The sequence below is a fragment of the Leptonychotes weddellii genome, chromosome 10 (genome assembly GCF_054177405.1).
Source record: "Leptonychotes weddellii isolate Sample4059 chromosome 10, ASM5417740v2, whole genome shotgun sequence".
In the NCBI taxonomy this organism is placed as follows: domain Eukaryota; kingdom Metazoa; phylum Chordata; class Mammalia; order Carnivora; family Phocidae; genus Leptonychotes; species Leptonychotes weddellii.
In genome coordinates, this window is record NC_138378.1 from 27,164,227 (window position 1) to 27,176,348 (window position 12,122).

The following is a 12,122-nucleotide window of genomic DNA, read 5'->3' on the forward strand; positions in this document are numbered from 1 at the left end:
TAATATTCCATTGTATATATACACCACATCTTCTTTATCCATTCATCTGTTGATGGACGTCTGGGCTCTTTCCACAGTTTGGCTATTGTGGACATTGAGAAGCAGCCATTGCTTGATGCAACCCTAGCTCCTTTTGATAGGGGATGGTGTTAGAAACCAAGGTTTGGGTATTAGGTGTGCTTGTTGCTATGGGGGTGACGCTGCTTCTAGGCTCTCTCAGCTGACAGAGCTATGTGTATACTAACCATGTCTATATACATATCTATGGATATTTTAATATGTAACTATCTGTATCTATATTAAGTGAGAATTCTTAGGGATGTCTTCCTCACCACATGGTTCATTCTAGCTGCCTCCCATCCCCTTCATTCCTGAAGGGTATTTTCACTGGATGTAAGATTCTGATGGGCAGCTCTTTTCTTTCAGCACTTAAATGCTGTGCTTTTCTTCTGGCTTCCATGATTCTGATGAGTAATCTGCTGTTTTTAGAATTGTGTTTCCCTAGAAGAAGGTGTCATTTCTCTCTTGGTTCTCTCAAGAGTTTCTCTCAAGCTGCCAAAGCTTTCAGACTCAGCATCCAGGTAATCCCCTTTAATGAAGTTTTCTGGTGATGTTACTGTCTTATCTATAACTCCCTACCCCTTCTGGTCAATTTCTGTCTTCTGAATTCCCAAAGCACTGCAGTTTTCTTCTTTACTGTACTTCTTCACTGTACTTGTCTTGTTTGCTAATAATGTGACCATGTGTCTTAGGTGGTTCACAGAGATTGCATCTTTGTATCCCCATAGCACCCAAGTATTTAATAAGGGTGAAAAGAAAGTTTATTATGTGGATGAAGGTAATAATAGAACTGGTGTAAAATTCTCAGGTTTTTAAAAAGTAATTTTTAATGACATAACTAGTTGTGAAAATATTCTCCTAAAAATAAAGGAACTTTACAGACAAAGCTAGAGTTTCCTGTGATCATTTCCTTAATTCTGATCCCCCCCTTAAGGATTTGGTGTTTGTCCTACCAAAATATAAAAATCTATTTCTACATCCATAATAGTGTGAATGTAAATTATATTGTGTTTTGTATGTTCGTGTATTTTTAGATAGATGGAATTGCCCTGTACATATTCTCTTTCAATGTGCTTTTTGTTCGCACAACAAAAGGAGAACGCTCTGCTTAAATTACGTATCTCATGTATTCCTTTTAGCTGATAGATAGCATTTCATTGTATGACCATACTTCATTTAAGTATCCACTTTACCAAGGATGGACGTTTTGCTGTTTCTAGTTATTCGTTATTATAAACAATGCTGCAATAACCATAGGGAATGCCCCTGTATGCACATGTGTAAAGGTCTCTGGATCATGGGGCATAGTATTTTCAGTTTTGGAAGACACTGCCAAATTATCCTGAAAAGAGGTTCACCAAATTTATACTCCCACATATGGGGTATGAGAACACTTGTATTTATGCAATTTTGCCATCACTCAGTGTAATGAAAAATTCGTGTTTTTTTTTTTTTTTGTCATCAGGTAGGTAAAACCAGGTGTCTTATTTTTGTTTTAATTGCATTTCCCAACTAGTGATATTTTTTCTTATGATCATTAGACATTTGGGGTTTTTTTTCCCCCCTGTGGGTTGTCTGTCCTATCCCTTAGCCCACATTTCTGGTATTGTCTTTTTCTTAGTGATTTGTAGGAGCTTAAAAAAATATATTAAGGATAATAGTCTTTTTGTCCGTGATAGGAATTACAAATATTTTCTTCCAGTCAGCTGCATTGTTTATGGAGTCTTTTCACATATAAAAGCTTTACACTCAGAAATGAACAAACTTATCAACGTTTTCTTTTGTTTTGTTTTTAGAGAGAGAGAGTGCAAGTAGGAGGGGGAAGGGCAGAGGGAGAAGAGAGACAGAATCTAAAACAGGCTCCATGCTCAGCACAGAGCCCAACTCGGGGCTTGATCCCATGACCACGAGATCATGACCTGAGCTGAAACCAAGAGTGGGACACGTAACTGACTGAGCCACCCAGGCATCCCATCAGTTTTGTGCTTTTTATAACCTATTTAAGAATATGCATTTCTATCCCAAGTCATAAAGCTGGTATTCTATGTTTTTTAAATAATTCTTAAACTTCTTTTTTATATCTTTAGATCTTCAGTGGACTTGTCGTATGAGGCAGGGATGTGGGTTTACGCTTATTTCTCATTGTCGGCTGGTCATCCCAATATTACTTGTTCCATGACCCACCCTTTCCCCACTGATTTGAAATGTCATCAAATGATTATTGCCAGGGAATAAGAGGGCTATTTGTTTTTGAATATTGGTTTATACTTGGCTACATTGCAAACTCTTTTATTCGTTTCAATTATTTGTCAGTTATTTTTCTTGGGTTTTCCGGGTAGAAGATCATATTACTTGCAAAGTTAGATAGCCTTGTTTCTTTACCGTCAATGTACCTGTTGTTTCTTTTTCTCTTTTTTTATTGCATTGGTATAGCTACCGGCACAGTGTTGAGTAAAGCAGTGACGGGAGGATCATAGCCTTGTTTCTGACTTTAATGGGAATGCTTCTGAAGTTTCTAATAAGTACGCTATTTGTTTTTGGTTTCTGGTGGATACCTTTGATCAGGTTAAAGAAATTCCCTTCTATATCTAGTTCATAACTGTTTTATTATGAATGAATATTGAATTTTATCAAATGCTTTTTCTGGATCTATTGGAGATTATCATAGGGTTTTTCTCCTTTTATCTGTTAATATGTTAATTACATTAATATTTCTAATATTTTCCTTGTATCTTGGGGACAGTCTTTTTTTTAAAGATTTTATTAATTTATTTGACAGAGAGAGACACAGCAAGAGAAGGAACACAAGCAGGGGGAGTGGGAGAGGGAGAAGCAGGCTTCCAGCGGAGCAGGGAGCCCAATGCGGGGCTCGATCCCAGGACCCTGGGATCATGACCTGAGCCGAAGGCAGATGCTTAACGACTGAGCCACCCAGGCGCCCCTCTTGGGGACAGTCTTTACCTTGTTGTATTAGTCAGCTTAAGCTAAATTCTGCTCTGGTATCAAACAATCCCCAAATCTTAGTGAATTACAACAGAAGTTTATTTATTGCTCATGTCATGTGAGCACTAAGGATTGATTTCATGTCTTCTTAATTCTAGGACCCACGTTGATGGAGCATCTCATGGTAGATGGAAAAGAGAGATACTGGAACATCTTAACATTTCTACTCAGGAGTGGCATATGTTACTTCAATTCACATTTCATTGGTCAAAGCCAATCAGGGCTAAGTTTGATGTCGGTGAATAGGCATAGAATCCTCCTGCAGAAAAGTGCCCAGCAAGTTGGGCAGCAGATGTTGTCATAATTATAATACAATCTATCACACTGGTCATGACATAGTATTACTTTAATATGTTGCTGGATTTCATGCACAAATATTTGTTTAGGCTTTTGTATCTATGTTCACAAGTGACCTAAGATTTTTTTTGTCTTGGGCTTTCCAGGGCTTTTTTTCTTCCCCTCTTGGGCTTTTAAAATAATTTGGGTAGCTTTGCATCTTTTTACTATATACATTGGAAAAGTATGAATAGAATGTTAATTATCTGTTTTCTGGAGTTTTAAAGAACTTACTTGCAAAACTGGTTGGACTTGGTTTTTTGGAAGTAGAACTTTGCAGTCAAAGTTTTAATTTCTTTTATGGTTAACTTTCTTTTATTGTTAATTTCTTTTATGGTTAACTTTCTGTGAACGTTTTCTACTTTTTGGGGGTTGATGCAATATTGGCGATTTATATTTTCTTAGAAAATTGGCCTTTTCGTGATGGTTTAAACATTTACTGCTTAAAAATTGTTCACAGTGTTCTCTGTGACTTTAGTCGTACGCCCCTTTTGCTTCAGATTTGTTCTTTTTCATTGTGTTTACGTTGACTGGGCTTTTTAAAAAGGTACTGTTTTAAAAGAAACATTCATTCATGCTTGGAAATATCTGCCTCTTGCCTTTATGCCTGAATGATACCCTGTTTAGCTTCAAAAACCACAGTCTCTCTTTATCACTCTTTCTGTTCTTCAGAGCACATGTACAACAGGGCATCATTTGCTTCTCACAAAAAATGTGAGCTGGGCCCCAGTGACAGACCAGGAAACCTAGTGCTGGGGATGGTGGGGTCCTTGTTCTAGGCCAGAGGAGTGGGTGTTCCAGTCTGGACCAGTGTTTGTTCTAGCTCAGGGCAAGAACTAGATTGGTGTTGCTACTTGTGGTAGATGATGACAGTGACCTTGGGTTCTTCCCTTCTCCCCATGACCCCAGGCTTTGCCATGTGACCTTGCCCTCCTGCCCCAGAAGAGGTTACTATGGGCTGAATTGGGTCCCCCACAAATTCATATGTTTATGTCCTAACCCAGCTACTTGTGATGGATTGGAAGATTAATCAGCAAATATCCAATCACTCTCCTTTCCCTCTGGGAGCAGTTTAGTTTCCTGCCCCAGTCACGTTAGGCTTGGCCCTCTGGCTTGTTTCACCCAATGGAATGTGAACAAACATGATGTGATATGAGCAGAAGTTTTAAATATGCTTGTACAGCTGGGCTTCGCTTCTCATGTACTTGCCATTTGTCATGAGAAGAACGCGCCCCCGATAGCTGATGTTTCCAGGAGGCTCTGGAGGAAAGGGGAACAGATCCGAACCCAGGGAAGCCTGGAACAAACCTAGGACCTGCAGACAGACACATAAGCAAGAAAAACAAAACGCTTGCTCTTGTAACCTGTGCATTTAGGGGTGGCTTTTTTGCAATATTATCGTGGCAATAGCTGACTGATCCGCCTCTCTTTGGGGAGTTGCTCAGTCCAAGAGAGTTATTTCTAGGCACTAGTGATAGGATGAGCAATGGGCCCATAGATGAGGAAGCCACCCAGGGTATAAGGGTGGCTCAATCCTGCCAATGGGCCTGGCAGGAATGGGCCAAGGGATTCAGTTTCCTGGAGGATGCATTCCATGGCTTGACTCTGGCTCAGAGAGCTGGAGACAGAAGCCACTGGGCATTCTTTTAGTTCTGTTTTATCAGTCTGAGGAAAGGTCTTCTACCCCCCAACTACCCAGTTCTCAGCTCATGAGGAAGAACTTCATTCTAAAAATTCAGAGCTGCTGGCTACTCTTCTATCAAACGGAACATCTGAGAACCTCTACCATCCTATTCTGCTCTCAGGTCCCTTCTGAGCCCAGACCCATAAGCCTGGACAGTCCAGTGGGCATGAAGTCTTTGCTGAAGTTAGAAACTTCCTGCAGGGAATCAGGAGGATGGGGGCATCATTACTGTGTCCTCAGCTACTCAGAAAGCAGTCCTTGGGCAGTGGAGCAGGGACTGGAAGTTAGATAGTTGGGTGGGCTCTTCTTGGGGTTATGGCTGGGGAGTGGGGAGATATGCAGTGAAGAGGGTAGAGCTTTTCCTTACCAACTCCCAGCCGGTGGTGTCTTTGTTGTGGAGGGCAAAGCTCGGGCAAGGGCCCCTGAGTCTCTTTTCCTCAGCTGAACTTCCTCAGCTCTGGAGTCCCCACTGTTTCCAAATGGTTGGCTGATACCCTTACTTTTCAGACCTGTTTTGAATTTCTATCCTCTTTTTAGGTCTTTGTTGATGTTTTAAGGGGAAGGGGTCTTATAAAGGGCTTGACAGGATGGCATCTTAAGTCAGAAGTCTCTGTCCTTGATTTAAAAAAAGGCGTTCCTACACCAACCGTGTGTATGAATTTCAGTAGTAAAGTCAGGAGAAAATTTGTATGTGGACAACCACAGAATTTGTAGTATGGAGATAGTGCTGGGGTTGGAAATGTGGATTTGGGACATGGGCATTCCTATGGATGGCGACATGGAAAGAAAGGAAACCCGAGAATAGAACTTTAGGACATACCTGTATGTAGGGGGAGACAAAAGAGGCACAGGAAAAAGAAAAACATTCCTGAGTTGTTAGGGGCTCCTAACAAGGCAGGCAGGTCTAGATGGTAGCTTGAGAATGCTGAGTGTGGGGATTGACATGTGGAAATGCCATCTGCAAAATCTTCTAGACTCTACCTCTTTTCATCATTCATTTCCATCCCTGTGGCCAGTGGCCCAAACACCACCATCTCTTGCCTGGACCATTGCAGTCATCTCTCTCTCTAACTGGCCTCCTGCTTCTGCTCTGGTCCCTCTTTCTCTTTATTAGCCCAACACAACAGCCGGAGTGATCTGTTCCCCCCAAGTCCGTTCCTGTCTCTTCTTTGTTCAAGCCTGCCGAAGGCCCCATCTGACTCACCTTGCCCCACCTGGAAAGCCAGGGTCCTGCTGTGATTTACACAACCCTGTGTACTTCGGCCCTCATCACCTCCTGCAGCTGGCCCCTTCAGCGCCTGCTCCCCTCTTTTGCCTGATAGGCTCTACCTACTCGGTCCTCCTCGCTAATCTTCAAACACACCAGGCCTCCTCCTAAGTTGGGACTTTTGCACCTGCTCCTCCCTCTGCCTGGAATGCTCTTTCCCAGAGATCAGCACGGCTCACTCCTTTACCCTCTTCAGGCCTTTCTCCTACATCACCTTCTCTCTGAGGACCTCTCTGGGTACTTAATCTCAAAGTGCAATCTCCCCCCTCCCCAACACTTCTATTGCCTTTCCCTGTTATATTTCTTTTGCTTGTCACCATCTACTGTATATTTTGTTTATGTCGTTTAGTACCCATCACTCCTGTCTCTTCTGAAATGAGGACTCTGTGGAGGCAGAGATTTTCTTCTTTTGTCCACTGATGCCTCCCCATCTCCTGGGCACGTAAGTAGATGCTCAGTAAATATTATCAAATGCATGCACTGTTCAACGACCATCATGTGGCCATTTGTTATTGGCTGGTGGGGACTAGCTGGTTGAAAGGCATCAGAGGGCACCTGGGCCCCCACCTGTGCAGTTCACATCTGGGGTTGGAGGAACACCAGCTGCCAAATCTGCAAGAGGACCAGGCATTTGACGCTTGTTGGCTTGCCCTAGCTGTTCCCTGAGAGCTGAGACATAAAAGCTGTCAGGACTGGTTTCTGAGGGTTCCAGTCTGAAATGGGTCCATGATCGATGAAACCAGAGACAGGCAAAGTGAACTTAAAGGCACAGAGAGGGACAGAAGGCTGGGACTGAAGCCTGAGTCATTTGGATGGGTGGGCGTATCATGGGAACAGAGGCAGGATGCGCAAAGAGGTGAAGATGTGGACTAGGGATGGAGCCCTATGCCTGGTGCACTCAATCAACAACTCTTCCTATTAACGTCTCTGCTCAGCCTCTGAACTCACTAAGGGACTTTCGGACAGTTTGGCTTCCCATCAAGTTCGTTTGTCATCATGAAGATATTGGCTTGTGTATATAGTTAGGCTCCACTTCCCATTAAAAATTAGTACATTGGTCTTGGGCTTGTGCACTTCACATCCTAGTGAGTTAGGCTGTCTGTGTCAGCTTATATGAGACTGGTAACTGTGGAATCCTGACCAGACCCATTTTCTAGACTTGTAATATCAAGGACCGCACCTTGGCTGGGGGCGAGTTCATGGAGCAAATAATACCTCCTTGAGCCTTTTGAGACATAGCCAGTGCCAATATTTCTTGGATTCTCTTTCAAAATCCTATACATCTGGTCAGTCTGGGAAGATGTCCTCAGGGCTGAGGGCTTCCAGAAAAAGCCCTTTGCATCAGGTTCCTAGTTAGAGGGGGGACTCTGTTTCTGAGAACTGCCTGCTCCGTAGCCATTCCTTCCTTCTTCCTACTGCCCCATCCCGATTGTGTTCAGGATAGCAGTGTGCCCAATGAGAGGCAGTGATCCTCGTTGCCCTAAAGCAAGGTGTTGACAAACTTTTCCTGTAAAGGGCAAGATAGTAAAATTTAGGCTTTGTGAGCCAAGAGGAAACCTCCGTATAATTCTCCCACTGTGACACAATCTTTTGACTTCCTCCCCCCCCATCCTGCCCCAACCATTTAAAAATGTAAAACTCATTCTTAGTTTGTGGGTTGCACAAAATCAGGTGGTGGGCTGACCGCAGACCTCGGCCCCCAAGCACCCAACCTTTGAGGTTAGCAGTCTCCCTTGCAGGTCATGGGATAAAAGCAGACCTTTCTCCTTCACCACCCCCCTCTGTTTTGAATAAGAATGTGGATTATGGAAACATTGATCATGATTAGGCAACAAACAGGATACAAGTCAACACACCAGAGATTAGAATGCAAAGACCTGCAAAGGACAATGCTAGCAGCCTCCCACCTTGTAACTTGTCAAGTGAGAAAAATACTGCCCCACGTTTAAGCAGCTGTCAATCAGCGTCCTTATTACTTGCAGTTGCATTCTTAACCTTTCCAGCATGCTGGAGATGCCCATGGCTGTCTGCCTCTGCCTGATCTGGGAGCATCACTCCAACTGTGGACATTGGTCCCCGGACAGCTGTGTTTTGTACCACGTGATCTGACCCACCTCCATCTGCCTGCCCAGCTGATCAGGCACCAAATTAGCCAGTCCAGAGGCTGACCAGTGACCCATGTGGCTTGGCTCAAGAGATCAGTGGGACCAATCTGGGTCACTCATAGGAGTGGGAATGGGGACCCCTTCTTCGGATTTGGCAGGACGGAAAGAGGTAGACACACACGGTATGGTGGAGTTGAGTGAATGGTGAGGCCCTGGAGGGCCGGTCCACAGACCTCACAGGGGAGGGCCCTGCAACTAACTGCCTCCGATGCATCCCTCCCTTCGGCTCGGGAGCTCAGGCTGTCGAGGCCCCAGCTCCTGGATTTCTTCTTGATTCTAAATGCATCCTGCCATTCCTGCTTAGTTCTTCCCCAGACCAGAGCAGTTTGAGAATGTAGGCTGGGGTCCTGTTCAGCATGCCTTTTGTTTCCTTGCTCCTGCCAGGGTGTGGCTGGGGAAAGGAAGAAACCCAGCTCCGAATGGTGGGAGAGTCCGGGGCAGCCCCCCTGCCCGAAGGCCCCACCTCCAGCACCACCTGGGTCTGCAGGGCTCCCCAGAGATCTGTTCTGAGCAGAGCCTGTGGACCTGTTTAGCCCTGACAAGCATCTGGTTTTGTGCTTCGCTGGAGCCACAAGAAGTAGAAGGAAAAAAAAAAAAGGAAATTCTTTCCAAGTGGCTGGTGAACATGTAACTCCCTGGGGGTGCAACAGGATGGAAATAGAAACAGGGTCAGGAGGGCACTGAGGAGTCGGGGCTCTGACAGGTCACTGAAAGGAGGGCGACTGAGGTCCCAAACCTTTTGCCAGGACCTGTCAGCGCCTGGAGCAGGAGGGATTAAGGGCTTGGGGTGGGGCTCCAGGTGGAAGGTTGGGTGGGCTGCAAGACCCATAGAGCAGGTGTTCTGTAGAATTCCCAGGCACAGCTTGCTCTCTGGCTGGGGGAGGACCAGGCTCCAGCCTTGTGAGGGCTGGTGGAACCAGTGGGGGTGAGGGTCTTGCAAAGACAGTGATGTTGAGCATTAGGTGGGCAGTGGGGCAGTGTCCCAGGGAAGGGTCAGTGGGCCAACTCCATCAATCCAGGATTTAATGAACGCTCACACCCAGCCCTGAGCAGCTCTGGGGACAGGGAGCCCTCTCCCCATACATAGGTATGGATTCTATCAGTGGGCTCTAGGCCAGGATGATCTTGGTATGAGCCACCAGTGAGGCCGAGGGACACTTGGGGTTTAGTTTTGAGCAGGGGATCTAGGAAGATCTTGGGAAGATGAAGGAGGGGGGAAGGTGGGTAGTCTCAGGGCTTCCGGGAGCTTATGGCCTCAGCACCAGTGGCCTCGTCATGCCCACATGGAGTTGAGGAGACGGCCTTGCGGGAGGCGAGTGGGCTTGTATTTGGGGTGCTTGGGAACCACCAAAGGGGAGGGTGAACACACATCTGGAGTTACGGACAAACCCTTGGGAGCCATTTATGTACAAGTGGTCAATGAGATGATTTGGAGTGGATGGGATCACGTGGAGAGTTGAGAAAAGGGAGAGGAAAACCTTGGGGGACATATAAGGGCAGAGAGAGGCGCCCGCCTGCACAGGAGGCAGAGAGAGAGAGAGTAGTCAGGGGACCAGAAGAGATCCCAGGGGCGTGGCTCGGGCAGGGAGAGGAACATTGCAGCCACCAGCGTGGACTGTGGCAGAGACAAAGGAGATTGAGGAAATGGGACGTCCCAGGTGACTTGCAAAAGCAGCTCTGGGGGCTGGGGACAGAGGTCCCTGAAAGAGTGTGGGAAGCAAGGTAAGATGGGTGGCAAGAGCCCAGCTCAAGAGGAGGGCAGGCAGACTGGACTGGGGCCTGGAGCGGGCAGCAGGAAGGAAGCTTTCTACGGTGGTGAGGGGCAAAGGGCTCAGGCAAATGTCAGTGTTCTTGGAGGCTCGTTCTGTCCCTCTCCCATCTCACAGGGCCATCCCCTTCCCACTCACAAACTCCCTCAAGACCTCACCCCATTCCTTGAAGATCGTGTAAAGGAACACTTATTCCCATTTTGATGCGTGCTGAGAGAGTCTTCCCACTCTCCCGGTCACCCTGCCATGTCATAGGCCTTCCTGGAGATAAGGGCTTCATTTTCTGTATGTACCTCAGAGACAATATCTCTGATCAGATGTGTGGACTGGGGTGCCTGAGGACTCAGGAAATGATGCAGTGAATGCACTTCTTCCAGATGTCCCAAAATCACTTGCAAGAGGCTCCCTCCCTCTAGAAGGGCTCTTGCTAGTCCCTCCATCCCTCTGGGCCATTCTACGACACTTTGGCACGTCCTGACACCAGGTCAGCAACTCAGTGCTTTATTGATGATTAGAACTGGGTCCCTGGAGGGTCCCTGTGGCACAGCCTCTCTGGGGGCTCTGTAGCTCTCCCTGATCTCCTGAAGGCTTGGTATGGGGGTACAGGAAGAGACAGCTGTGTGCAGAGGGCCCTGTGCCCGGGAGATGGGGGCTGAGGCTTGAACAGCAGATACATTTTGCAGATTAATCATTGCGCCTAGAGAAAGTACTGGGCAAGCTGCCAGCCCTACCTGCCTGCACACCTACTGGGTTATCCAGGGCAGGTAGGGCCCCTAAAATCCCCCTTATGAAGGTTCCCTCCCCAACCTGCTCCCTTGTCCGCACTGTTGACCTCCTGTGGGCTCAACTGCCCTGGCACATGGGAGCCCACGTTCGCCTGCTCAGAGACCCTTCCCTGCTATTGGAACCCCTGCCCAGGAGCCCAATGTTCAATTCTCCAACAAGGGGGTCAGCCCCTTCGCTGACCCCTGATTTGAGGGATGGCCCCCACCTCTGTGAGAAGATAACAAGGACTGTCCCCAGCTTTAGGGTGGCCAATGTGCTGTAAAGTGGGCCCTCTCTGGGGTGTGCATTATGTTCCCAGCACCTGCCTTAAACTGCCCTTCCTGTGCCTGGGGGTGGGGGGGTGGGGATGCCAGGCCTGAAAGTCTAGAATCTGCTGCAGACCCACAGTATGAAATGTCTGCTCTTGGCTATCTTTTTACCTTATATAATTGGGGTGAGAGGTCTAAAATTGGGGTGACTTTTCAAACAGATGACTTCCTCAGTACAGGATGGAAACTTCTGGTTCAAACTACTGGTCCATGTTGGCCCCAGCAACTGGCTCTTCCAGTATTAGAACATTCCCACTCCAGACACCCTGGGGAATCACCTAACCAGCTTTCCACTGGACCACAGTCACCACCCCCACTCTGGTTGTATGTATGTGGTTGATATTATCCAGCTGAAGACTGAACTACCTGCAATCTCTTGAGAATGGGACAAGTGTTGGACATTTCACTCAGAGCTAACAAGCATGGTTCCTAGGTAGGTGTTCTCTCACTCACCCACTTGTCTACTTGGGCTTGTATATTTTTTCATGTAATGTTTCACCCTTTTAACTGATGGCCACCTTCCTCACTGAGGCCCTCAGGGCATCACAGATTCATCTAGGGAGACTTACAAAGCGAAAATTTATGCTTATGATTACTGTTTGGTTCCCAAGACTAATCATGTAAATTTTAAAAGCCAACAAAACCCCTGAGTCCTTTGATCATGCTAAAAGTCCCAGAGGATAGCAGCCATCAGTTAAAGAGATAGTTAAGTTGAAACTAGAAAGGTGAATGCAGACCCAATCT

At 46.4% G+C, this 12,122-nt stretch overlaps 1 protein-coding gene across 3 annotated transcripts in view; it reads left to right on the plus strand.

The window, feature by feature from the left end:
- The window catches only part of SMOX (spermine oxidase), a 56,989-nt gene extending 44,959 nt beyond the window's left edge, over nucleotides 1–12,030 (plus strand). Inside the window, exon 7 of one of the 3 annotated variants that reach the window (XM_081833174.1) lies at nucleotides 11,540–12,030. In XM_081833174.1, the coding sequence (XP_081689300.1) occupies nucleotides 11,540–11,623 (84 nt within the window). In that variant the 3' untranslated portion in view covers nucleotides 11,624–12,030. Of the gene's footprint in view, nucleotides 1–3,161; nucleotides 3,398–11,539 lie in introns of those variants that run through there. The other 2 variants (XM_081833176.1, XM_081833178.1) reach the window with 2 other exon arrangements.
- The last annotated feature ends 92 nt before the right edge of the window (nucleotides 12,031–12,122 follow it).